The sequence below is a fragment of the Drosophila mojavensis genome, unplaced genomic scaffold (assembly GCF_018153725.1).
Source record: "Drosophila mojavensis isolate 15081-1352.22 unplaced genomic scaffold, ASM1815372v1 contig_19, whole genome shotgun sequence".
Taxonomy (NCBI): domain Eukaryota; kingdom Metazoa; phylum Arthropoda; class Insecta; order Diptera; family Drosophilidae; genus Drosophila; species Drosophila mojavensis.
Window position 1 is genome coordinate 3,918,712 of NW_025318726.1, and position 27,011 is coordinate 3,945,722.

Below are 27,011 nucleotides of genomic sequence, written 5' to 3' on the forward strand. Positions count from 1 at the left end.
CATCATTTATTAACCACAAATTGCGTTGATCGTGCTGCCCTTTAGCCCTTGGCTTTAAATATTTGCGTTTGTTGAAATTAATTTGCATCTCGACGAAAAGCCTTTGTGGTTGTCGACATTTTTGGCTTGTGGTAAATAGAGAAAGACGGTTGAATAAAACTAAATAAATGTGGAATTAGGAAATTTTTTTTTAATAGAAATATTTCAACAAGTTTGAATTAATTCTTGTATGTCTAGGAATGTAATCAATAGTTGGCAAAATATCTTTTAGGCATTCCTGAAAACTTTTGTTGCTGTTGCTCTAATGCACAATGAGTAATTCACAGCTCATGAGTAATTCATTTTGACCTCTGCATGGTACAAAGTAAAACACACAAGTTGGGCTCGATATATATATGCTAGATACTTCCGAGACTTCCCTGTCTTTGAGACCTTCTGTTTATGCAAATAATTCCTCAGCTGACAGTTTGTTGTTGCGGTAGTTGGCTTTTTGACATTGGACCCTCAGATTGGCAGCGAGGCTTTGGTTTTCGGGCTATTGCAAATTTAATTGGATTCACCAAGCAGATGCAGATTTACTGGCCCACCGAGAATTACCACGAGCAAGCGACATAGAATGAGTTATTCAAGAAGCTTTTCCATGTACAACAAACGAGGGAAAGAAGAGAAAATGGAAGATGAAAAAAAAAAAAAAAAAAGATGTAAAGCTGTGGACATAAAGCATTTGCATGCGGCATTACAAGAGATTTTAATTGAAAATGAGTGGCTCGACCCTTGACACTGAACCTGAGTGGATTATCCAAAACGTGAACCCGAGCACCAGTTCGCGCTGTCAAAGATTATGAATAGAGCTATAACAGCTTTCCCAAGCTATTTAGCTGCTGGCCTTTCACTCTGTGTGGCTGTCGCTTTAATTATGCAAAATAACGTTAATTAATCTCGGTTGGAGCAATAACGAATTAAATGTAGAAAGAGAGAAAAAGAGACAGAGAGATATATCTGTGGCATAGCTAGTAGCTGACCTTATTCCCTATATTTCCCAGTGCATTCAAACTTTGTGCGAATCGTATGCCAGAGATGGAAATTTATTTCGAATGCTAATGGATCTCACTGAGAAAGAGAGAGAGAGAGAGAGAGTGAGGCAGAGGGAGAGAGAGAGAGAAGATGCCATATCACATCTCATCTAATATCCCATCATAGAGAAGAGGCTGTCAGCTGTTTGAATTGTTTCGTTGACATTGACGTTGTTGATTTGTCATTTGGCTGTACTCGGACTCTGATTGCGGTTCTGCAGTTGCTGTTGCACTTCACAGACGAAAATCAATGACAAAATCAACCGCATTTCAACAATTGTAGCAAGCGAGTGCTGCGATACACGAAATATATATCGAACGTGCGATTTACTTGCGGTTCAGATGCCTCATAGATATACGCTGAGTAGCACTTGCGCTGAGAGGCCATGGGAGAGCATGGCGAATGTGTTTGCAAGCACATGCGATAACTGAAAATACATACATATACATATATAAGCCACACAAAACAACAATTGAAATGTTGCCTGAGCGAAGCATCTCCCAAAGCTGATTGAAGCAGCGCTCAATGGATGCGACTCCCCCCACACCCGAAACTCGATTCGGCCAAGCTTGTTATGATTGCCATTGAGCTCAAAGGCTATTTATAGCCACGTCAAAAACATAATAATAATAGAAGTACATAGAGTGTAGTTAAAGATTGATCGACTCCTGTATACCCTCTGGTCAGGGTTGTTTTTTATTTGAGAAGGGGAAAAGAGGCTCTATTTGGTTTAACTGAGTAGTTATTTTATAAGAGGGGGAAAAAGAGTCAATGTTAGTTTATAGTAAGCCGTTTGGATGCCCTTTGTTAGCCCATATGCATAAAGAACAAGGATAAATTGTCATAGACTATAATAATAAATAATACAAATTTAACCGAAATATAAAAATGTTTAATAAATATACAAATTCATTAGGTTTTTAAATCTATAATATAATAAATAATATATTCTGACTTTTGTTACATATAGATTATAACCAATTTTAAAATTCTTTCTTTCTTAATTCTATACATTTTCAATATGCCCCATTTAGCAACAGCTGTAGGGTATTTCTAAGCCACAGTGATCACTGCTTTTTGGGCTACCTTTCGCTGTGCCTCCGATCATGCCACACGAGGCACACGCTTCAACTTCAGCTTCAGTTTAAGCTTCAGCTTCAGCTTCGACTTGAATCTGAGTCTGAGCCTGAGTCACTGCTCGCTTGAACTTTTGAACTAGTTTCGCACAGAGCTCCGCTCTCAACTCAGCGTTTGTCAGCAAGCGAAATCTTCCATTCAATCTTCACATGAGTTTTACATTTTTGCATCTTTCACATCTCTCGGCTGGCGACTGGCCTGGCCTGTTCTTTTCGGTCGACGTCTATTACAGTAATGACTACAATAGCCGTGAGTAAGCACGTCTGTCTAACAATCTCTCTATCTAAATGTGTGCAACTATCTTTATCTCCAACTTTGTGTGTGTGTGTGTGATTTCTAAGCTAGGCGAATGCCGCCATCAGCAGCTACTGCTAGATAAGCCGCAGTTAAACAATGTTCATCCATTTGAGGGCGCAATAGTTCAGAGCCTACTGATTGGCCGATTAGCAGTTTGATTAAAGAGCTGCGTTTTTTATGCAAATTATGCATATCTGGTTCCGCCGATAAAATATATGTAGTGCTGCTATATGCGATTAAAAATGTGCACACATCCATCCATCCATTAGGCAGGCGGAAGTGCATTAAACGAGATTGACACTCACAATGGCTGGCTGAACCATCATTTATTGATTGCATGCTGTAAATTTGCAAGTATTAAACGAAAAGGGAAATAATACGCTGCCTACGCTGGCACAAGAAGTCTCAGACGCTGGCTGATTGAGCCCAGAAGTTTGCCAGCCCAGCGCTGGCTGGGAAATTAAATAGAAAGCCCTGCGCAAGAAGCGAAAGACCAACACGAAGAAGTCGCCGTTTGACAGAGAAAGAGGTGGGGAGGTGGAGGGAAGAAGGAAAGGGAGGGGAGACAAGCACAACCTACTTACCTAGTCGAGTGTCTGAATGTCTGTGCATTGAATGTGCCGTGGATAATAAAAAAAAAAAAAAACAGCAGCTAACGTAGAGGCAACTGGGCGTGGCTTCTACCCTAACTCAATATCTATGTCTGTGTGTCTTTGTGTGAGTGTGTGTGTGTGCTCTATGGCGTATGATGGATTTATGTTTAAGTTGCGTGCAAGCAACTTAATGGATTTTGTAATTTTCAAAAAATGCTCAAACTTAACAGGAGCAACGAAAGTAGAGAGCGAGAGAAGTAGAGGGCGAGATAAGGAGACAGAGAGAGAGAGAGAGAGAGAGCAGCAGGCAAGTCACGTTGCTGGCAAAACTTTTGTAGCAAAAGGTAAAACTAACTATCTTGCAGATACAAGATACTTTACTCGTGCCACTCGCACAGATGCCATTTCGAATTTCGAATGGCTTGGCTGGCTGGCAAATGGAGACCGCACCAAGCGCCGCCGCTGCCGCATTTCTATCTGCGGCTGCCGCCGCCTTGCGCCAACGAATTGGAGCATGCCGAGCTATAAAAAAAATTGTTTCTTGAGCATCGTATTAAATATGCGCACATAAGCATGACAACACAAGCCGAGCTGCTGCTGCTGCTGCTGCTGCTGCTGCTGTCTGCTGTGCGCCTCTCATAGCAATGGCAGCCAAAATAAAATACATAACGAAAACAAACATTGCGGAAAACGAGCCGAAACTTGAATGCGCTTCAAGACGCGCTTCCTGAAAATGAGATGTTATCAAAGTAAAGATTGAAAGCAATAAAGATATTTCTCTATTGCTAAGATATTGAGTTTGTCATATTTCATGAATTTGAGATATATTTCTATTGTCTATATATTGTGGATATATGAGCTTATTCATTGTAGAAGTTTAGTTTACGTTTCAGATACATTTCTCCTATATGCATATCGTATATAATTGATGACGTAGCTGTAAGATAATTCCGTTTATAAGTTTTTAGTTTATAATATTTCATTATTTGCATTTTGCATCCCTAAGGCTTACGCGACCAACATATTTGATTATCACTGTCAAATTTAGTTATTTAATTGTTTAGATTGTGATGATCTTCATATGAATTTATGCATAGACAGAAATGTGTTCCTTAACAGTTTTGTATTTGTCATGAATTCTTCTTTATTGTGACACATTTTAATTCTTTTCAAGCGACATTGGATGTTCGTCACTTGTCAGAACTGAAGTTATAAATTATGTTAGCTATAAATATTCATGCTAAAATAATTATATTAATGATGCAATAATTTTTTCATTTTGTAGATTTTTTAATTTTTGAAAACACGAATAAACCTAGTTTGTATAATTTATTGGTATAGTAATTTTCTTATACAATATAACATATAATTTATTCATGTTCTACATTATTTAAAAATAAAAAATATTCATTTTTTAGTTTTCGCTTTTGATTACGCCCAAGTCACATTTAAGCCGATCTCTCAAAATTGTCAGCCGCATTCCAAGATTCCAAGAGACCTTCGTTTTGGCAACTTCGTTATGCCCATAGCTATAATACCCATTTTTATAGCTGTGAGCGAAGTTTATATACATACATGCACCTTTATACACCTATATATGTGTATGTGTATCAGCAGTCGCTTGGGTATATCAAAGTCAGTCTTCAGAAAAGTTGGCTGGCTTATTAAATATTAATTATGGCACAAACAGTGAGCACAATGAGATGCGCAGCAGCAGCAGCAGCAGCAGAAAAATAGTTGAACAAAATAAAACAAAACAAAATAAAATATCCGCTACATTTATGGCTTGAACCACTTCTAGCATTGGTTGTCTACTGTGGCCTGAGCCACTGGGCGGCAGATGGGAGCCACAGCCACGAGCTCGCTCATCAGCAGCGTATATTTGGTCATAGATACAAAACGAGCTGAGACTTGGACTGCGACTGAGACAGCGCCTATCTGTAGCAGGGTCAGATGCGGGGAATAGCTCACACAACACAGCGAGAGCTGATCACGTGGGCGGGCATCCCAGCAACGTGCACTTGCGTATATCTGCCGCGATTAGCAATTCTAATTGCTGCTGTTGCAGCTGCTGTTGCAATTGGCAATGGGCAATTGCCAACAAGTGAGATTCGCGGCCCAAAAATCATCTTTAGTTTTTATGGCAGCATCCGCCTCTATACAATCAACTTGATGATGATCATCATTATGATCATTATGATAATGAAACGTGGGCGTGCATCGATTAGCGTGTGTTGCTTTACACAACAGACTGTATATATTACAATAGATCTACTATTTAGAGTAGCTAGTCAGCCAGTCGATTTCCATTTGAAGACAGCGCCATTCGCAGGGGGCGTGCCCCAGCCTCCAGCTGACCCAATTCGAGTCGAGCAGGAATCGTGTGGTAATTATGTAGTCCGCCGCGCGGGCAACTCTTAAGTGGCGACAGTTAAATCTCAAAGCTGAAAGTTCAAAGCGAGAGCAAGAAATTGAAAATTGCCCTCGTGATATTGAGCTCCTATTTGGCAGATTTGAGAGGCGTGGCAGAGCTTTGTCTTTCGGTTTAGAGCAACAGCGAACAATAAAACGCATTTATCATTATACAAATTACATTTAATTATATTTGTTTTGCGCCAGCCTCAACAAAAAAACGCACCCAGTTTCCGTTCCACGGTTCCATTTTAGAAATGTATGGCAGAAAAACACCAAAAATGAATAGAGAGAGAGAGAGAAAAAATATAGAAATACAAAAACAATGGAAATGGATGTCGATTAGAGAGTCGCGACTCGGCTGGCTCTGACTCTGGCTCTGGCTCTGACTCTGAGCTCAGCAAAGCGTGCGGGAAATTCATTAGCAATATTTATGACTAGTATATTATACGTGTGTTTGTTGTCGTTGTCGTTGCTGTTGCTGTTGTTGAATTTTTACTGAGTAATTTCCTTAGCAGACCAACAAAGAGCGACAGCAGCAACAACTTCCACAACTACAACAACAATGCCATTATTGTTGCTGTCAGGGCTTTTGTTTTGCAAGAATTTGAAACGCAGTTGTTGTTGTGGCTGCGTTTTATATATTTACGTATGATCTGAATCGTAGTTAATGTTGTTGCTGTTGTTGTCGTTGTTGCTTTGTCGCTGCAGTGCGAATTTCATAACACATAACCTCACTTGACAGCGCACAGCGTGAAAACAAATTAAGAGAAAAAAAAGAAAAAAAAAAACAACAATTCGATATGGAAAATTTTTAAAATATTGTCAGTGCATGAATATGCAAAAATACAAAATAATAAAAATCCCAATATTTATTTAATTTATAGTTATCTTGTTTTATCTTCGAGCTTATGCAGTTCATTTTTATGCGCATGAGCACGTGCTTATATTTAATGCTGATGAGCTAATAATGAAATAAACACTATATAAACTCTATTATATTATAGAGTAAATGTAGCTGGCCAGCAGCAATAGCTCTACTCTTATGTCAACAATACCATCATTATAGCTATTATTAAAAGTGGCTAACCGAAGTAGGTGTCTCACTATAGTCCATGCAATAAAAGTAGCTAACCAAAACTGTGGAAAATGCTGCAAAGTGCAAATTCAGTAGTTAGCATAATAAATTATTCATACACATGTGTGTAAGTCTATCAAATTTAATTGAACAAAAGTTAGTGGCCTTTGCACTCTCGCTGTCAGCCTCCATTTTGTGTGTGCTGATGCAATATAGAAAGAACAGATACTTCGACTTAGAATAGATACTTTTCTGTTTTCAATCAAATTTGTCGTCTTCTGCTTGAGTGAACTACACAGAGATCAATGTTGTCATGTTAAAGCCGCAGATTTAAAACGGTGTACATAAGGCATAAAGTTAAATTATATTGCGCATACGCAGTGCTGGCCGCATTCAATAAATTCCAAATTGGCCGCATTTGGCCATAAATCTAGCACGCATCACAGGCACAATGGCCTATTTAAATACTAGCCATGTATTATGCATTATGCATTGTTTAACCAGTTGGTTTTGCATTTCTATTAATTATAAATCATGTGGGATTAGAACAGCTACCAACGCGAATCACCCTTGCTTAATGTCCCCCAAAAGTGCCGAGTCCTTCAACCCACATCAGCAGCAAGCCCTTTAGGTCGATATTAAATTTGAATTATGATTAGCAAACTCGTTGTTTTTGCTTTTGTTATTAATTCAAGTGTATTGCCAATACACATTTTGTGGCATGCCCCTTAAAGCAAGCCAAGCTGTTGCTGCTGCTGCTGCTGAGAGTTAGATGGAGCGTGTTGGGCTGGGGCATACTTAAGCATGCCCCCGCCTCGATTATTGTGTGCATAATTTGTCATATGCAAAGTGGGGCGATAGCTTGCTTAGAAACCTGCCATCCCACAGATACAGATACAGATACAGATACAGATAAAGATACGCAGGCGTCGATGGGCGACATATTCGAGTCGTTTGTCGCTTGTTGCCGCGTGTCCTTAGCACTTGGTTGGTGCGATGGCGCCATTATAATCCGCATTCATAGCCCTGGCTGTGTATTGTGCTCAAATATGTGCATATATTTGGTGCACAATGGCGACTATTATATTGCATGTAGCGCACGGTATGTGTATACATATGTATCTATGGATACTCAGCTTTAGTTATGTGCATATTCTTTAAATACAATTTGGGTTTGTTGTCAGCTCAATTTTCAAGTTGCTGCGCTTACACTCGACTGTCTATACATATGTATGCCTGTTCCATTCCCCTTCTCTCTGCGTGTGTGTGTGTTTTCATTTGTTTATTTGCCTTACTGTTGCTACTGCTGCTGCTATTCCCATTCAACTGTATTCAGATTCTTTTCTTGCCAGCAGCCAGCAGCAAGCAGCAAGCAGCTGCGGCGTCGCTCGATGGCTGCCAGTGATAACCGACAGCCAAATAGAGTTATATACGCAGCAAGAATTGCTGCCAGCAGAGTCTCTCTCTTGCTCTGTGGCTCTGTGACTGACCTACACAATTTGCATGCTGTTTGTTCTTTCATTTGACTCAGTTTTCTATGAGCTGCTCTCTGGCATATCATTATTCTAGCACAGGCACAGTCTTTGTTCTTGAACTCTGCTGTTCTTGTTTCTGTTTTTCTTTTCCTTTTCAATAAATTTACAATTCGTTCCAGTCAACTTTTATATAACCTGCCTTGACGTCGAGCCAAACTGGTTCGATTCAGAGCTCAGATTGAAAGTGATTATCGCACGCACAGTTTTATTAAAATTAAGTAACTGAATGCAAGAGAACTAAAGTCTAGGCTTAAATTAATAATTGATAAAGCATTTCTTTATTATTTAAAATAGTTTATTATATATATGATATGATGATAGAGATTCTCAAAACGGATTCAACTAGTAGTCTACTTATATTTTGTTATTGTATTATTAGCTGGTATGATAAAATAATGTTTATCTTTAATAATTCTATTCCAATTTGTCAACTGCTGGTGTCAGATTTGATTTATGTATACAAATTTGACTCGCAGTTGCACAGCGGACGATTCCATCATTCATTTTGAGCTAATATAATGATTGCATCGATTTCCGATGCTCTCTCTTGAGTTGTGGTCTGTCATGTCAATGTCAATGTCAAACTTTTGACCTATTTTAGACAGCTCTCGATTGTCATTCATGTTGTAGTAATGTTGTTTTCTTTGGCTTTGTTTGTCTTGCAGGTTAACTGAGTCGCCAACATAGCCAACTATCAGAACCAGAGCCTGTTGGGCAGCCATCACCATCTGCTCCATATCGCCGAACCACAATTGCAACTGCTGCCCGCAGTGACAACGACGCCGACGCCGACGCCGCCAACGCTGACGACAGCAGCATCGACAGCAGCCTCCATAATACCCAGCACCAACACCAACACCACGCCCATCGACAACCAACAACACCAGCGGCCAGTGTTTGAAAAAGCCATCACCATTTCGTCGATTGCGATTAAACGCAGGCCGACGCTGCCGCAAACGCCAGCGAGTGCCCCACAGGTGTTGTCGCCGTCGCCCAAGCGCCAGTGCGCCGCCGCCGTTTCGGTGCTGCCCGTGCCCGCAGCAGCAGCAGTTGCCGCGCCCGGTGCCCATCTGCAGTACGCCACCTCGCCGGCAGCAGCAGCAGCAGCAGCCGCCGCCGCCGCCGCAGCAGCAGCAGCCGCAGCGCTCAAGGGCCATCAGCTGAGCTTTGCACACCCCACACAGTTTGCGGCCGCCGTAGCCGCGCACCACCAGCAACAGCAGCAGCAGCAGCAGCAACAGCAACAGCAGGTTGCCTACGCACACCAGCAACACCAGCAGCAGCAGCAACAGCAGCAGCAGCAGCAGCGTTTGGCCCAGTTCAATCAGGCAGCCGCCGCCGCTGCCTTGCTCAACCAGCATCTACAGCACTCGGCCGTTGCAGCTGCCGCGGCGCATCAGCAACAGCAGCAGCAGCACGTGGCGGTGCTGCAGCACCAGCACCAACAGCAACAGCAGCAGCAGCAGCAAGCGCCTGCCCATTATAGTGGATATCAGCTGCGACACGCTCACGCACAGTACGCACCACAGCAGCAACAGCAGCACTTGGTGCTGAGCAACAGCAACACCAACAAGCAGCACCAACAGCAGCAGCAGCAGCAACAGAGCAGCTCAGCCGCCGCAGCAGCAGCTGCCCAGCACACACCAGCAGCAACCACTGCGCTAAGTGTTGCCACAGCAGCAGCAGCAGCAGCAACAACAGTCAACAGCAGCAACAATACCAACTCCCCGGGCAGCTCCACGCACGAGTCACAGTCGCACGAGTCGGCGCCGACGACTCCCTCGCCGGCAGGCAGTGCCAGTGCCGCAGCAACAGTCGCCAGCGACAGCAACAACAACAACACCAACACAACAACAACAGCAGCAACAGCAGCGACAGCAATAAGCAGAGAAGCCAGCATAATGGAAAATCAAATGGCGCTCGCCCCGCTGGGACTCTCACAGAGCATGGACTCCGTGAACACGGCCAGCAACGAGGAAGAGGTAAGTGCCACGTCCCAAACCCCCGTTACAATCACAATGCAGACAGGGCTCGTGTTATGCCGAGCCAACTGCGAGACAGCTTAGGGATTACGGTAATACGCAAAAGACAAACGAAAGCAAACAACCAGGCAACACTTTTTTCGAGCGAAATAGTCATCAAACTCGATTTGCGCCCCACCGTCGCTCGAGCAGCAATCGGCTGATCCAATGAACAATACAATGCCAAGTTCTTCAATGAAATATTGGCTTAGCATCAGGTTTCGAGTTGGCAGCGCAAAGGTAGTTAACAGGCGAGTGGATCAATCCACAGGTAATGTCAAAATAAAGTGTCTGTGCGATGACACCGCAGAGAATAAAGTTAGAAACTGATAGATTATCTTGGAAACTAAAAAAAATTCTAGTTTGTGAAAGCAGTTTCCCTGATATGAAAATATAATTATTTTACATGAAAAAAATATAAGTTTCTTTAAACAGTCGAGTCTCGGTAATTTGTACCCCCTAAATCGAGAATCGCGATAGCCCGAAAAAAATTCTATCCCCTTGAAAGAAGTTAGTTTTTAATAATTCTCGATAATTTGAATTTCAGTGTAAATCGAATAAAAACCATTCGAATTATCGGGATTCTACTGTATCACTTAGACATACGAGAAATTCTGTTTTTGTTTTGAGTAGAAACAATAATACATTTCGGATATTTGTGTTATTGCAATTAAAATTGAATAAAAAAGTAAACAAATTTACTAGGTTTCACTTTCATCTTGATAATTTAATTATTTTATGCTTTCATCATTTTGTAGCTTTGATATCTTTCAAATTCGCTCTTCTTACATAGAACTTATAGCTAACATTAAAGTACAATCTATAATAATAATAAAATGTAATGCAATATTCTACATTATAGTTTCTAAATTCATATAAGTATAACATACACTCACATATATTATATATACACATATATATTATATATATATATATATATACACATATTATATGAAGTAGAGCTCAAGAACCATCGATAGTGCTGACACACGATGATTGCAACCATGGATACTATCGGCGGTTCCGTCAGCCATTTCAACAGCTATGAAAACTAATTCCCTGCAGTCTGAGTTTATTATGTTTAAATACTAATGAGTAGGAGTACATATCATGTTTTTTCTTGGTTTAAGTTATCTAATATAAGCTACTTTATATTTCCCTAATTCACACTCGAGGATTGGTTCATTACGAGAGTTGTTTCAGTTATTCTCTAAGCAACACGATACAAACAGAATCTGGCTTTAACATCTCTAGAATGAATCTGTTATAGGTTACATACAATATTATTCTTGGCAAGTTAATGAAATCGAATAACATTTCAGTAACACGGCGAAAGTGCAAGCGCACATAATAAAGCGTTGGCAAACAAGTTCATGATCGATATCTGAAGTGCATGTATTATAATACACACACACACACACACACACACATACGTACACACATATTAATATATGTATATGTATAGTCCCATTCCCAGTGCCCATGTAGAGCTGCATGCGCTGGTTGCATCAGCCAGCAGCTCGGGCGAAAGATTTTGGTGGCATGGTTTTTGTTTTTCTTTTCATATTTTTTGTTGCTCTTGGTGGCTTGAAATATTGCATTACGTTGGCCAGAGCGCAGCAGTCTCAGCATGTTCATCCTCAGCAAAGGCTGCGCCGTGCATGGGGGCTGCTTTGGCCCTGCTTTGGCTGCTTTACTTTTGATTATGCGCCTTGTCTTGTGCTACACATTTTTCACGCTGCTTTTTCTCATATGGCGACGGCTTCCCACAGCGCAAACGGCGCGTAAGCCGACGGCACGTGCCCAACGCCCCAGCCCCACGCCTCAAATTCTCTTACTTAAACGCCCTCCTCTGCGAGAGTGCATATGTGTGTGTGTGTGTGTGTGTGTGTGCTTGTCTCTGCTCATGTCAAGTGCTACGTGGCCTTTCTTTAAGCAGCCCAGAGAGAGCATAACCGAAACTCAAAGCATTCAGAAGACTCTCTACATCCTCATAATCCTCCTCCTTCGCCTCCTCCACCTCCTCCAGCTCCTCCGCCGTCTTGTGCAGCCCTTGCAGAAATGCAAGCGATGCGTTAAATTTGATTTTATCCTTGACGCATAATGCTCTGCTGCGTTGCTTTTGTTTAGCGTCCTCAACCTTTGCCCTGATTATGTTTCTCAAATAATATTTATGATGCACTCCTCCTGCTGCTGCTGCTGTTCTGCGCGAGATGTCAACTAAAATTTATTTAAAGGTTTTTTAATGGTCGCGCAGCCACAATTGCATTTTTCAAATGAATGCGCAATCACAACAACTCCTCCGTCAACCCCTTCCACGGCTGCAGTGCGAAACGATGCTCCAAAAAGCGCATTAAAAATGCATCAATCACGTTCCTCCACTTTGGACTGCAGCTGAAATTGCCAAAAGTGGAGCACAAGATAAAGATGAGCGCGAGAACGTAAAATATTTGCAGCAGTAATTCTGAAAGCGAATTAACTCACATATCACTTGAATTAATCAAATTAAATATGAATAACACTGGCAAAAATCTGTTACAACTTATAAAGCCCATTACGTATGCAATTCGATGAATTTTCTATAGATAATAACAAGAAAATCTAAACAAATAATAAAACATATTTATGATTATAAATTCCCAATTAAATTGCTTAAACAGAAAAATAGAATATTTTATAAAAAATAATAAAAATTATCGAACAATAAATGTATAATTTTTTAAGATAAAATACTAAAAAGTAAATAAAGCAAAGTTGAAGGATCGCATTAGAAGTGCCATCTAGCATAATTTGATAGGGAAATATCAAACCACAATTTAAGAAAACTTAAAAACAAATTCTGAAATCATCTACTAAATTAGTATATATACATATATGTATATATAAATAAATCAAAATTATTAAACAACAAAGAATGAAAATTGAATGAACATTTTCAGATAGATAGATATACAAAAACTAAAAAATAAATTACTTAATGAATATGTTTTAAATACTATAGGTGAAAATATAAATATATCAAATAAATCTTGTAATACATTTTTCTTCTTGTGTATGCAGTTTAAGGATTAAACGTTTCGAGTATTTGTGTGTTGATGGCGCCATCTTGCATAACAGTACTGCACTCACTTTTGTGCGTGTGTGTGTAAATCCAAGGCGAGTCGTCGGCCTGGACAAACGGAGCCTCGAGTCTCTCGCACTTTTCTCACCTCTCGCATTCGCGCCCAGCCACTGCCTTCATTTGTATTTATGAATAACACTACCATATACAGTCTGTCTCCCTCCCACTCTCTCTCGCTCTGTGTTTCTCTCAGTGTACGCTCTGTTTGTGCGAGTGTGGCTCTGCATGAATTATTGATAAGTCAATTAAAAAAGTATGACAGCAACTGATGGCACTTAAATATTTCACACACACCCGACGAGCTGCCCTCAAGGATATGCATTACCTGTCGCTCCAGCAGATGCAGCTGCAGCTCCAGCTTCAGCTACAGCTCCACTTCTTTTCTCTCACTTAAACGTTTTATGAGCGCGCTGGCCGGAGCTTCAAGTGGCCATTGTCCGGCCCGGGCGCAGTTTCAGCTGCGTCTTGCAAAGGCCATTGGGCAGTCAAGTGTGTGCAACCTACCATAAAAAGTGTGTGTGTGACAACATGGCAGCCCTTCATCCCATGCCCGGCCATGCCCTGTCGTCTATTTGCAGCTTCCACATTTGATTTTATCAAAGTTGCAACAAAGCGCCATTCTCTATCCGCCCAGAGTGCCAGCCGACAAGTTTGTGGCAGCACGTCGTTAACCCGTTCCCCCTCCCTTGCCCCTCTCGCAACGCCACGCACGAATGCAAAAATATAAAATAAACTTAATAAAACTTGTCACAGATGTTTCACTCCGCCTCGCCTCCTGCCCGCCTCCTGCCCGCCTCCTGCCTCCTGCTCGGGCTGTCCAGCGCGCTGCAGCGTTTGCATTTTAAGCGTTGCGCACAATTAAACTTTTAACTTTCTGCCAGAGTTTTCGACAAGAAAAATTTGCTTTACCTAACGTACGGCCGCAACGTACTAACACCCCCATCCCCACTCCCATCGCACCACTGCACCACCTCTTCCGCCCTGCAGCATACTCTGCAATTTTTGTCATGTAGTCTCGACGGAGGAAATTGCCAAGTGGCAAAATAGCTGTCAAAATGCTCTTTCTTTTGCAACACTCACTCTCTCTCTCTCTCTCCATCTCTCTTTCCCTCTTATTCTGCTGCCCCTCTCTCTCTCTCCCGCACTCTGTTGTTATTTCCTGAGTTAGTTTTAGTTTTGCAGTTTGACATTTTTGTGCTTTATCATGTTGTCGCATGCAAACAAAGTTGCATAGTGTCCAGGCTGACCGCCAGGTGTCGCTGCAAATCAGCCTTAACCTTTGCACTGGCAGCTGGCAATGCCGCGCAGCCAGCAGCAACTGTTGCAGCTGGCAACGCCATGCAATACGACGCGAATTGTTGGCTGCCTCTTGAGCCTTGCGGCTGGTGTGGCGACTCCTGCTTCGCAGTGTCTGTTGTGTGGCAAATGCAAATCAACATTTTGCTGCTGCTGCTATTTTATGTTGTTTTTATTTTGGTTGCTCTGCTGCTGCTCGGCACGTTGCATGAAATTGCTGTCCAAAAATTTATTTGTCGCCTTGACATACGCCACAGCTATAAATATACCAGTAGCGCAAGCGACCGATAGAGAAAGAGAGGGGCACAGTGGGACAGAGGGAGAGAGAGAGCGGAGCCTGGCTAGAGAGCAAATATTGCAGACAAGGCGATTGGGGCAAGCGAACCAACTTTTGGCTCAATGAATTTCTAAACAACTTTTGTATGTCCCCAGGGGTTTGGATACACATACACACACACACACACCCGCACTCCAATACATAAACACACACACACACACACACATAGAAGTAAATAAGCGGTTGCCCCTCGTTCGTTTTCGCTAAGTGAAATGTCAACGTTAAGTATTTTGTTTTGCCATTTTTGCGTTTTTGTTTGCGCCCGTTTTTAAATGCCAAAATAAAAAGAGTTTTGTGACAAGGCTTTTAAGCCATTTTCCGTATTTCAACTGCAGTAGTAGCCCAGCCCGGCCCCTCGAACCCCTTCGCCACTTGACGCCCTAATGGCTCACAATTTGGCGCTCAAGTGCAGACGGCGGAAGTGCCGGCAAGTGCCTAAGAAATGCTGAGCGCCATTTCAGCCGGCCACAATTGGCGGCCAGGATGCAGGAATTTGTTCGATTGCCTTTTCCGATAGCGCACGCCAAACCGAGTTGCTCCACAGATACAACAAGGGCCAGCTAGAGATGTGAGCGTGAGGCGAAACGTGATCATCTCTAACTGTTGTTTTTATCAGGCATAGAAAACATTTCAGTGCAGAATTTTCAGCCAGAGTATATATACTCAAGAATAAAAATAAATACAACCCATTATAAATAGATTATGGATGGAGCAAGAATTAACTTAGCAATTCATTAAAAAAAATAAAATTAAAAATATATGAAAAACAAAATAATAGTAAATATATATAATAATAAATAACAATAAAATTTTATTAATTTTTTTATATTATAGAAAAGTTGCAATGCAAATGCAAATTATTAATATTTAAATATTTTTAGGTACACCAAAAAATTTCATACATTCTACTTGTTCAATTACGAATTATAGAAAAATGTTGGAGCTAGAAAAAGGAACCAAGATTAAAGGAATAACCCAAGTGAGCAGTTAAAGTGCCTGAAACAATTTTGGTCTGCTAAGCGTTAAGTACTTAAGTCAAGCTCTGGACAGGCTGCGCGTCATTTTGTGTTTCGCCAATATCCACTCAAAATACTTCGAGTGCTCGCTTTGCTCAGCACCTTCGCCTGGTGTCCTTTGCTCTATCCGCCTTCTTTTTCCCTTTTTTCGAGTTCTTCTTTTGTGCAAGAGTCTTATTCAATTCCGCCTTAGACAATTTGGCGTTAAATGAAATTATTATAAAGGCCGCAACTGAAAGATGTTATCGGAAACAATTTGTGCCAGACTTAAGTTAATTGCGCAAAGAGCAAGCGGGCTTTAAGTGAATGCCGACTCGATTCGATTCGATTGGATTCGATTTACATTTTTTGCTGACCTTTTCAGTGAAAATAAAAAAAAATAATAACAAGTAAGAAGGCTCCAGTCGAGACTGCTCGACTAGGAGATACCCTGAACCCTCCAAGCTGATATTCTAATCAGTCTGGACTTCTTTTATGCACACATACATACACATGCACTTATAAGCACGCGCTCTGCTGACTGCGCAGTAAGCAGCGGCTGCGCTTGGGCTGCGCTGCAATGTGGGCAATATTATGAGAATTTATTTGTTGAATAATTTCTTTTGTAGACATACGATCTTAATGAAACTTTCAGAGCGTAATCATGTGTGTAAAATATGTGTACATTCCAAAGCACAAGTCTCTAGTACTTGAAATGCGTTTTTTACAAATTGGGGGCGAAGGGGGCGTGGTATCCAAAATCTGTAAATGGCAAAATCTATGTATCCATTAACTTTATATACAACGCAAATTTGAAGTCTCCAGGTCTAAAAGTATTCAAACTAGGCTGAAAAAACCAAGTCGATTTTTCGATTATTCTCGATAAAAAAGTTATCGGATGAGTTATCGAAAAAATAAAGCAAACTTGTACTGCCTATGGTATACACGAGTATGCATGCCAAATTTCAGCTCTCTAGCTCTTATATCTTCTGAGATCCTTTTGCTCATACGGACGGACGGACGGACGGACGGACGGACGGACGGACGGACAGACGGACAGACGGACAGGGCTATATCGACTCAGCTCGTCGTCCTGATCAAGAATATATATACTTTATGGGGTCTGCGATGATTCCTTCTGCCTGTTACATACTTTTCACAAAACCATTATACCCTGATTTCCCATTTTCAATGGGTTCAGGGTATAAAAAATGAAAATCAACGTTCTGATATATTCAGCGTATAGCGAGCGCATATGACAGCTGTCGCTGATTAAAGTTCAATTAATTAAACAAACGAGCATATTACAGTTGTCTCACATGCTCTTCCTTGTCAGAGCTACTCTCTTCCGCTCTCCCTCTCCCTCTCTCTCACTCTCCCTCTCTCTCTCTTTGGCGCTCCGTGTCGATGGCATGCATTTAACATGCATTAACCGCACACCGTGTAATGCAATTAAAAATGCAAACTGTGCACATAAATTACACGCTTAAATAATGCAGAAATTAATAAGTTCTGTTTGCTCGGCACCACAGCAGGACATGTTTGCCCTCTCCCTCTCCCTCTTCCTCTACCACTCCCACTCCCGTAGTAACCATAACTCTTAATTATGAAAGTGCGCAATGAATTTCCCGCAAACGCGTCTGAGGTGAATTGCAGAATTGCATCATTAATATCCCTTGATCCGGTTTAGCGCCTTGCTCAGCCCTGCGGCCACATTTAACACCTTGGTCATTATCCTTCTAGCGCGTTTCGTCATCATTGGCGCCAGCGGCTGTTTCGCTCCTATCGTTCATTAAGTCGCTTTTTTCGCTCGCTTTTCTCTGTTCTTGTTCTCTCTCTCTCTCTCTCTATCGTTTTTTATAGCTCATTAGCTGTTGCTCGGCCAATTGTTGTTTTGCCGTTGCCCCGTTTACGAGCTGCCATCAAATCGACAACATGCAAACGGCTCATAAATGAAATTGGCAAAGATGGAAAGAAGAAGCAACGGGTTGGGGTAACGGAGGGCAGGCGAACGGTGCCAAGAAAGCGCGACGGCGATATCTAATTAGGGGAATATCCTTTGGCTGAGCCCAGCTTGAATGGCACACGCTATGTCTAAAGCATTTGCTCTTTTCAATTGCGAATATTACGCATACGCAGCGTGTTGCACAGCACTGAAGAATGGAATTTGCAAAACATCGATACACGCAACACAAACAAACAAATATTTCTACGGAATTGATTTTCGAGTGAAAAAAGCCTCCAGAAGGAGACGTGGCCAAATTGAATGAATCGATTCAGTGCTGCCATTCTGGCTGTCTGACTAAAATGTCGAGTGCATTTTACGTAAATTGAGAAATATTCAGTCTGTATGTAGGTCACATGCTGAAAATTACATAGAAATCCCAATTTGCCAATTGGCCAAACCAGGTGAAAAGCAGTTATGAATATCGAATACCGATGAGAGAAAGAATGTCAAAAGGCGATGTAAAGAATTATTCTTAATTAATTAATATATATTAATAAATAAATAAATATTATTCACGCCTTGCACTATAACTATGCGCAAAAACGAGTTCCCGGTATTGTTCCATTCCCTAGCTAGTTTAGGAGGGTTTATTTCGCTCTTTACTTAAATTATTCCCGCACCTAATGCTTATCTTATCTTCTGCTTAAGCTATTCACGATCATTGCACTCACGCCAACTATCGGCAGCCTCATCGCCATCGATATGGTTAAATATCGATAGATGTATATATATTTATAGTTATCCGTAGTCCTCCTCTCTCTAATCTCCCATTGACCTACTGCTCTAAAAAGCTCTGGTTCGTCCGACAGTCCCTTTTTTCACTTGTTCTGTCAAGCTACTTATTTCTGGTTGTAATTATGATTATCGATATCAATGCTACACTATGCACTATGCTTTCATTCAACCACAGCCGGAACTACGTTCAGCAACAGCTATAGTTATCTCTCTCTCTCTCTCTCTCTCTCTTTCTCTCTCTCTCTCTCTCTCTCCCTCGCTCTCTCTCTTAGTGACAGTATATAGATAATAATAGTTTTATATAGATAATAATAACAATAATTGTCACTCAGATGCCAACTCGCTCAATAAGTAGGAGCTATCACTTTCTTTCTAATACCTGGGCCTTAGGCAATCACGACGTCATAATATCATACTGACATTTAAACGCCACAAAGTAAGACTATACCGATACGACATATATAATGTAGGGAGCTTAGGGGAGCAGACTGAACGCTCTTCAGCTTTAACATTTGTAATACAATTATTCATAAATTCCTTGTATTAGTTTCCAATATTCAATTCATTACAAAGAAAAGAGGATAAAATAGACATCAAAGAACCTGATTAGTATGTATTATATTTAAACTGCAAATCTAATCATAAACTCAAGGTTCCAACTCGCGCTAACAAAAATAGACCTATTTGAAATAATTTTCAGTTAATTGAAATTCCATAAATTTGCTGAATTCTCACTCTGTGCTGTGTGCCAGTTTTGCTTATCGTCGATTGAATTTAAGCGCCCTCAATTGTATTGCCATAAGCGCACGCTTCCTGTATCCTGCATCCTGTATTCTGCGCCTGTGTGTGTGTGTACGTGTGTGATCATTTGTGTGCTTAAATCATCAGGCAGTTGCCTCCCGTTCGGGCATTTTTGTGCGAGCTTCGTGTCGAAAGTGCCGTTAACTGGCAATCGGTATGCATCACTGGCCGCCTCGCCCACTGTCGCACGCATGCGGCGTATACGTAATACACAATAAATAAAGTAAAATAAACACGCATACGCTACAGCAGAGAAAAAAATAAACCCAAATGCAGAGAATGAAATTGTTGCTGACATTTGCAACAATTTCCGCTTGGGTCAGTTGTTGATTTCTTTGTCCTCTCTTTCCCTGTCTCTCTCACTCTCTGATGTGCTTTTCATGATTATTATAAGTTTTTTTTTTACATACAAATTTTCCATTTTTTTCCTGTTGGTTTCCTGGCTTATAAACGGAAAAATTCAGTTACCGATTTGCCGCTGCTTCGGTTCCTGCTCCTGATTCTCTGCCGGCTTCTTCTTCTTCCGCTTCCTTTTTTTGTTATTCCTGTAGCTGTTGAGTTTGCTTTGGCTCGCGTTGGCCGCTTTGTTGGCTGGGTTTGCTCACTTTTTGTGTTGTGTCATCATCGACACGCAAGTCAAACAAATCAGCAAACAAACAAGTGAGGGGAGAGGCCGGGGCAGCAGCATGTGAGTCCGAGGGAAGGTGAGCTGCAAAGACACGTTGCTTTTAGCGCTGCCCAACAAACAAACCAAGTTCCAGTGAGTCCCGTGTCCCGTGTCCCTTGTCCCATGTAAACAGCAGATCGTGACCAAAGGAAGCAAACTTAACCGTTTTCCTTTTCCTTTTTTTTCAATGACATTTTCACGTTCCGGCCACGCCTATTGTAGCTGGCTTATTCTTTACGTGGAATAATTGAAGTTTCATTTGTGTTTTGTCGCCATTTCTACGTGGGATTTTATTTTATTTAATTTTATTTTTGTATTTTTTTTTTTTTTTTTTTTTTTATACTTGCAACTTGAAAGTTTTGCGGTTAGGTTGGCAAAAAGGTTAAATGTAATTAAATATTTATATCGGAATGGCCGAAGGACCGGAGTATCAATTGAAAATTTATAGGCTGAAGTCTGCTGCTCGCTGCTGTCCCCATTTGAAATTTAATTTACACGCGCTGCGGTTGAATTTGTTTTTATTTATTTTCACTCAAATTGCAAATGTAAAGAGTGCCAATGGCCGATTGGGGGGCGCGCGCAGTAATGGAAAATTGTTGAACACATAACAAGAGGCAGCAACATGCGTGTTTTATGGCCCGCAACAGCGCTGCGCCGTGCCCACTCTTCAGCTGCTAATGTGTTGAACATGTTGCCGTGTAATGCGTTGACAACACGCAAGGCACATGCCACAGGACCCTAGCAAACAAGGGAGCCATCCAGCCATCCAACCAAGCAGCCAGCCAGCCAGGCAGTCCCAGCAGCTCAGCAGCTCAGCAGCTCAGCAGAGCAACAGCTGCGAAGACAAATGACGGTGCCACATGCCACGGCAGCCAGGCGAGCCGAGTAGACAATGTGTTGCATAGGCGCCGCAGATTTGTGGCCATTGTTTGGCCATTTGACGAACTCCAGACAGAGAAATACAAACAAGTATAAAGCGAGCGAGAGACAGAGAGAGAGGGAGGGAGAGAGGGAGGGAAAGGAATCTGCTTGGCGCGTGCTGCTGCTTGATCTGTGCGCACTTTAGTGGCATTCATTAGTGCGGCAATGTGCGGCTGTCCATCAGAGCAATGCAGACGCAAGTGCAGTCAAGGCAGGCGTCTCACACTTTCCCCTCCACCCCTACACATTCCTCCTGCTACTTATTCTCCTACAGTTTGCCCCTTTCTCTCCTCTGGCCATCATTTTAGCTCCGTCTTGGCGAGCTTGCATCGATCATTTGCCGTTGGTTTGGCATTTTTATATTGTGATAACGCGCTGATTTAAATTTTTGCTCGGTTGGATCATTAGCTGCCCTCCGCTCGCAGTCATAATGGCTGCTCTGAAATCCCTGCTAACAACTGCAGCCAAACGAATTCAAAAAATTCCAGCACTTTATGGCAACAGCTTTGGCTCGTATGTGTGCTTGTTTTCTCTGGCAGTTAAAGTCAATCATCAAATATGAAAAATGTAGACACACATACACACACACCCACACACACACGGACTCGCACCCACACACACACTCTTATACATATTCAGAGGCTGTTATACAAACACCTGCAGTTAGGCTGCAGGCAGCACACAATTCTCACACGAACGCGCAGGCGGCGGCCATTTGAGCGGAAACCGGAAATCAACTTTAGGGCGCTTTTTGTACATACAATTTTATTTTGCCCCAAACCAAACAACGACAACAACAACAACAAGAAATCGCTGCATGCCAAAATAAAAAGAGAAAAGAATATCAAACCATAACTCGCCGAGCTGCAGAACGCGAATGTGAATGGATTGCTGGGAGCTGGGAGCTGGGAGGGGCTTGTAGACCCAGTTTCAGTTACTCTCTGGTTTATTGCAAGGTATTTTCTGCTTTTATATGCCACATCATGCTGCTCTTATTTGTTTAGCGTGCGATTTCGCGCTTTGTTGGGGCGGGGGCGTGGTCACAGGAGTGGGCGTGGGTGTGGGCGTGGGTCGAGCGCGCACTGGGACCTTCACATTTTGGCACAACGTTTGATGTTTTATGCAAGCAGAGCCCCTGCTCCTACGTTCCGAACAGCAGCTGCCAATATAAATATGCAAAGTACATCCTAAAGCTACTCAAATCAGTGCAACTTAAAGCTGCATATGAAGATCGAAAGCTTTAAGTTGATTTCATTAAACAAATAATAATAAAAGCTTGAAAGTTTCCGAAAACTACAGAAAAATGAGACAAATAATAGGTCAGGCAATCCAACAATTAAATTTTATTTTATTAAATGCAACTATTAATAAATGAAACATTTTAAGAGCTAAATAAGAATAATATTTAAGAAAAATAGCAGAAATCAAGGTCAATGAGAGGACAACGATATATAAAGCGAGCATGGAGAAATATTTAAGCTGCATAGCGGCTTCAAGACTCAGACCGCATATTACTAAATTATTAAGGCAGCAAAGGCTTTTGCATGATATTGAATTGTTTTCGAAATTGAATCGATTAATCGATTGGTCTATCTGCTGATGCGAGGTGAACTTTAATTGTAGTGCATGTTTACGGGTTGTTGTGCGCCCACGCACTTAAAAGTTCCCGGAGAACAGAGCTGGTACAGTCGATCAGCGCTTCGAGTGGCCGATGTTCTCGTTATGGGAACGCACGTAAATTATTCAGCAGAGTGTTTTATAGTTCATTTACCTAGCTAAGTACCTGCAGGCCTGGCCGGCAGAGGCCGAAGCAGAAGCTGCAACTTTCTGGCGGACCACTTTCCAGTCGGTTAATGCAGGCAGCGCAACAACTTCCGAGCAACAAACAAAAACCTGGTCAAAAACCATTGAAGCACAATTTTAATGGGGCGCCAAAGGGTAGCAGATGCAGCCGGAGCTGAACCTGAAGAAGGGCTGAGAGAGAGGCTGGCGGGTGGCAGGTTGGCTGACTGACCGGGGAAGCTTTTGCGCGTTGAGCAATTCATTTAATTTGAGTTGCATGTAAGTTGCGGAAGGGAAGCTTGGAGTTGGATGCTGGAGCAACGAAACGCTTTGGGCTTTAATCGGAGTGCGCACTCGGGCGCGGAGGGAGGTGGAGGTGGCAGAGTGTCACAAACAATGAGCCTCGGAGTATGGCATAGAAAAGCGAACTCCTTTTGGTGCGCCGCCCGCCTTTCTTTCCACTTTGCGTAAACATAATTTTCTTTTCCGCCCATTTAAGCCTGAAAAGGCGCTCCAAACTCCTAACCAGGGCCCCGGGCCGCATCCGCTACCTCAAAGGGCGGGGGGCTGGCAACAGCAAGCAATCCGCCTGCTTAATTTCAAATTGTGGCATGCATAGAAAATAACTCCCATTGAGCATTGTGCATTAAAAATCTGAAGCCGAAGCTGAGGCAGAAGCAGAAAAAACGAAAATGGCAAATCCTCTTCTCCAGCCTTCGTCCTTCTCGGAGCATTGGAAAGCGATCGGCCGGCAGGCAACATTTTTATGCCATAATTGTGTGGGATAACATGGGTTAAATGCGTTGTCCATTGTGCTGCCACAATGCTGATTCGGCATTTGTCCGAGGCCATAAAAATCGAATTGTGCAAGCCCAATAAGACTCGTAACCCCTTGAACATATATCACGGCTGCAATTCAATGAGCACGCAATTTTCAACAATCAAAATGCTTCTACATTATATTCTAACCGAATCACTTTATTTGCTTGAAGAGGAGGAGGAAGCTCTAGATATATATATGTAAAAAGGTTATGCCTCAATGATATACAAAACAGAATAGATACTGACATAATAATATATATAATTATATATCTAGAAAGCACATTTGTATATGCAAACATGCCTGCGCATGCTGAACATATGACAAATACTTTAAATAAAATGAATTAAATATTAAAAGCTTAGCTTTAATAAAAATAAATAAATTTTTAAATATCTATGCCTATATAAATACATCATGGCTGATATATATATTTTATATTATATACACATTTTTCCATATATATATATATATTTTTTTTTTTTTTGCAATAAAATTTAAAATGAATATGAATAAAAAAAAAATATATGAATGAATTGAATTGAAATGTCTAAGGAAAATATTAACATTTAATATACTTGAACTTGCAACAAAATTTACTAAATGGCAATTTATATTTTTTATTTAGTATTTGTTTATTTGACTTCCATTCAAACATAAGCTTATATTGTCAGAGAGTGCACAATCTAATCACATAACTCTTATTGTTCTCTAATTGCAGGTATGCATCGCAGCACATGCGTCACATATAATATCTGATTTTTGATCGAACACGCAAGTATTCGGGGGCTGAAGGCAAATTGCAATTTAGCCGACAGAAATAAAATTAAGCTGTAGCCAGACGACTGAGCTGGAATGTGGGTCATCAAATATCCATTTGGAATCACAACACACAAATTATACAAAATTATAGAGCTGATCCGCACGCGTAACGCGCGATATCAACTGATTTGCAGTTGAAGCGAAAAACAATGTTCAGCCCAACGACAGATGCCAATGTGAGGGTTATCTGGTGGCTGGTGGATATCTATGGAACATGGAGGGCATTGTGGCGGGCACTTAGCATACATACATACACATACATACATATATGCGTTGACATTCCGTGCTCCATAGCGTCGATATCCGCTGAAGCGGTCATTTCTATTCGCGTTCAGCTGACGTGCGTTCGCGTAATTACAGACCCAAATGGTGACATGGTTGTGCCCCATCGCTCTTTCTCTCTCTCCCTCTCTCTCTCTCTCTCTGTCTCTCTATCTGCAATAGTCAACTTCCTGCCTCTGGCCTTGGCTCCTTTTCACATGCAAAAATTATCAATTGTACGAGCATCAGCAGAGAGCGAGTGAGGGAGAGAGAGAGAGATAGTTTGATGTAGGGCCTACACACAGAGACAGGGATAGGAACAATGTAGACGGAGACGGCGACGTTGACGACGACGTCGACGTCGCCGCTTCGTGCGCAATTTGGAAAACTAAATTGTTCTATTGTATTTAAGTTAATTACTCATGCTAATGCTAATTTGCCTTGTCGACGCTGCCGACGCAGTTGACAATTGCCAGTTCGGAGAGTACGAAAACATTTTGCACAGCAATTTCACTTGATAATGACGTTGATGTTGATGCTGATGCTGATGTTGTTATTGTTGTAGTTATAGTAATTACTGAAATACTCAGTCACACGACTAGGGAAAAATCTTGTTTATTATGTACTATGCTTGAGTTAAATCACTTAACATGGGCTAAGTTAACTTTCAAGCTTGATTCAATTCGTTGTCAAATGATTTCCATGATTGGCAATTTTAATTGACATCTAATTGAAATTTTCGAATTAAAAGACATGAGTCTGACAATATAGACAATGCTTATCACAGAAATATATGAAATATAAGCATATGTATATTTATTGAGAACGAATCTTATATGTCGTGATTCTTCTCTTTCAATTTATAGAAATAATTGTAATTTTCATGATATTCATTTACTCAAATGCTTATAATATGTATTATCAAATTGTCTCACCTTTACCCTAATTTTACTATTTGATTCAGCTGGATCTTATCGGCATTCATTATACGTATACAAACAAAAAGTGAAAAAATTCAATTGACAGCGAATTCATATTTGTTTTAACCTTTTGTTCTGAGCTAAGCGCTGACGTCGATTCCCACACCCACCCACACACACACTCTCAAGTCTAGGTACACACACTTGCATATATGTTCATATATACACTCTTATGTATGTATATATATATGTATTTATAGCTGGGCTTATTTTTTATATAACCTTCACGGTTGGCAGCACACGAAAAAGAAGAAAAAAAAAAAAAAAAAAACAGCAGCGCCAAATGTCAAAATGTCCAAAGCTGATTGTTATATTTACGACTCTTTTTTAATGTTTGACAAATTAGTAGCAAGAAGCGTTGCAAACAGAGCGACAACAATTTCAGCAACAACAATTAGGCTGTAAAAACAACAGCAGGGACCACATAAAAGGCAGGAAGCTAATGGAATTTGCCTGCTTCAAAAAAAAAAAAAAAATAAATGATATAACAAAAAATTACAATAAGCCTCGGGAGAAAAATGGTAAAGAGTTAAACAAAAAAAAAAAAATAATAATGTGAAAATGAAGCGGAGGCTATTTGAATGCGGCTCAGACCACTAACGGGTGCTCATATTACAAGCCAAACGCCATTGTCAGCTGGCCAGGCCTCCCCTTACACCTCCCACTAGCCGTCAACCCGACGAGATCTACAGTTATGAGTGCACTTGAATGCTACTTATAAGCTCTTGACTTATGCAACGCGTACCAACCACGAAACCTTTCCTATCTCAAGTTACCAATGCGGCAATCGACATCGTGACTGCCACGCCCTCGCGCCTCTCGCAGTTGGTCTTGCTTCTGATTTGACAGTAATCTTTGTGATGATATTTATAGGACGGACTAAAGCTAGCCCCAATTTTAAATATACTCATCAGTATATATCTAAATCAAGCAGCATTATTTGAAAATATAATTGAATGAAATAAATTGTAAAATAAATACGTATATTTAAAGAAAAGTTGAGGTTGCTAAACAATTTTTAAATAAAAATGAAAAGCATTGCCTCTAGCTAGGAATCGATAGATATAATAATGAATTTCTGAAAGGAAAACCACAAGCTCTCTCCGGTCTGCGTTGTTAAAAATACTTCATAGCATATATCTTCCTTTATGCGAATTTTCGAACTCTACTTTCTCAATCAATCAGCATATTTTAATAAATAAAAATAAACAAACAAATATTTGAATAGCAATTGAGATTCTTAGTGGATATCAATATGTAATTAGTGGTTCTGTCACACCTACTTCAGCCTCTGTTTTAAACTACAATAACTAAGCTC

General features: G+C 41.1%; 1 protein-coding gene across 1 annotated transcript in view; it reads left to right on the plus strand.

Moving 5' to 3' along the window:
* The first annotated feature begins 7,662 nt into the window (after positions 1-7,662).
* Positions 7,663-27,011, plus strand: part of LOC6572143 (protein couch potato) — a 66,878-nt gene continuing 47,529 nt past the window's right edge. Inside the window, 3 exon segments of the mRNA XM_044007707.1 lie at positions 7,663-7,693; positions 8,802-9,724; positions 9,764-10,108. Coding sequence (XP_043863642.1) covers positions 7,663-7,693; positions 8,802-9,724; positions 9,764-10,108 — 1,299 coding nt within the window.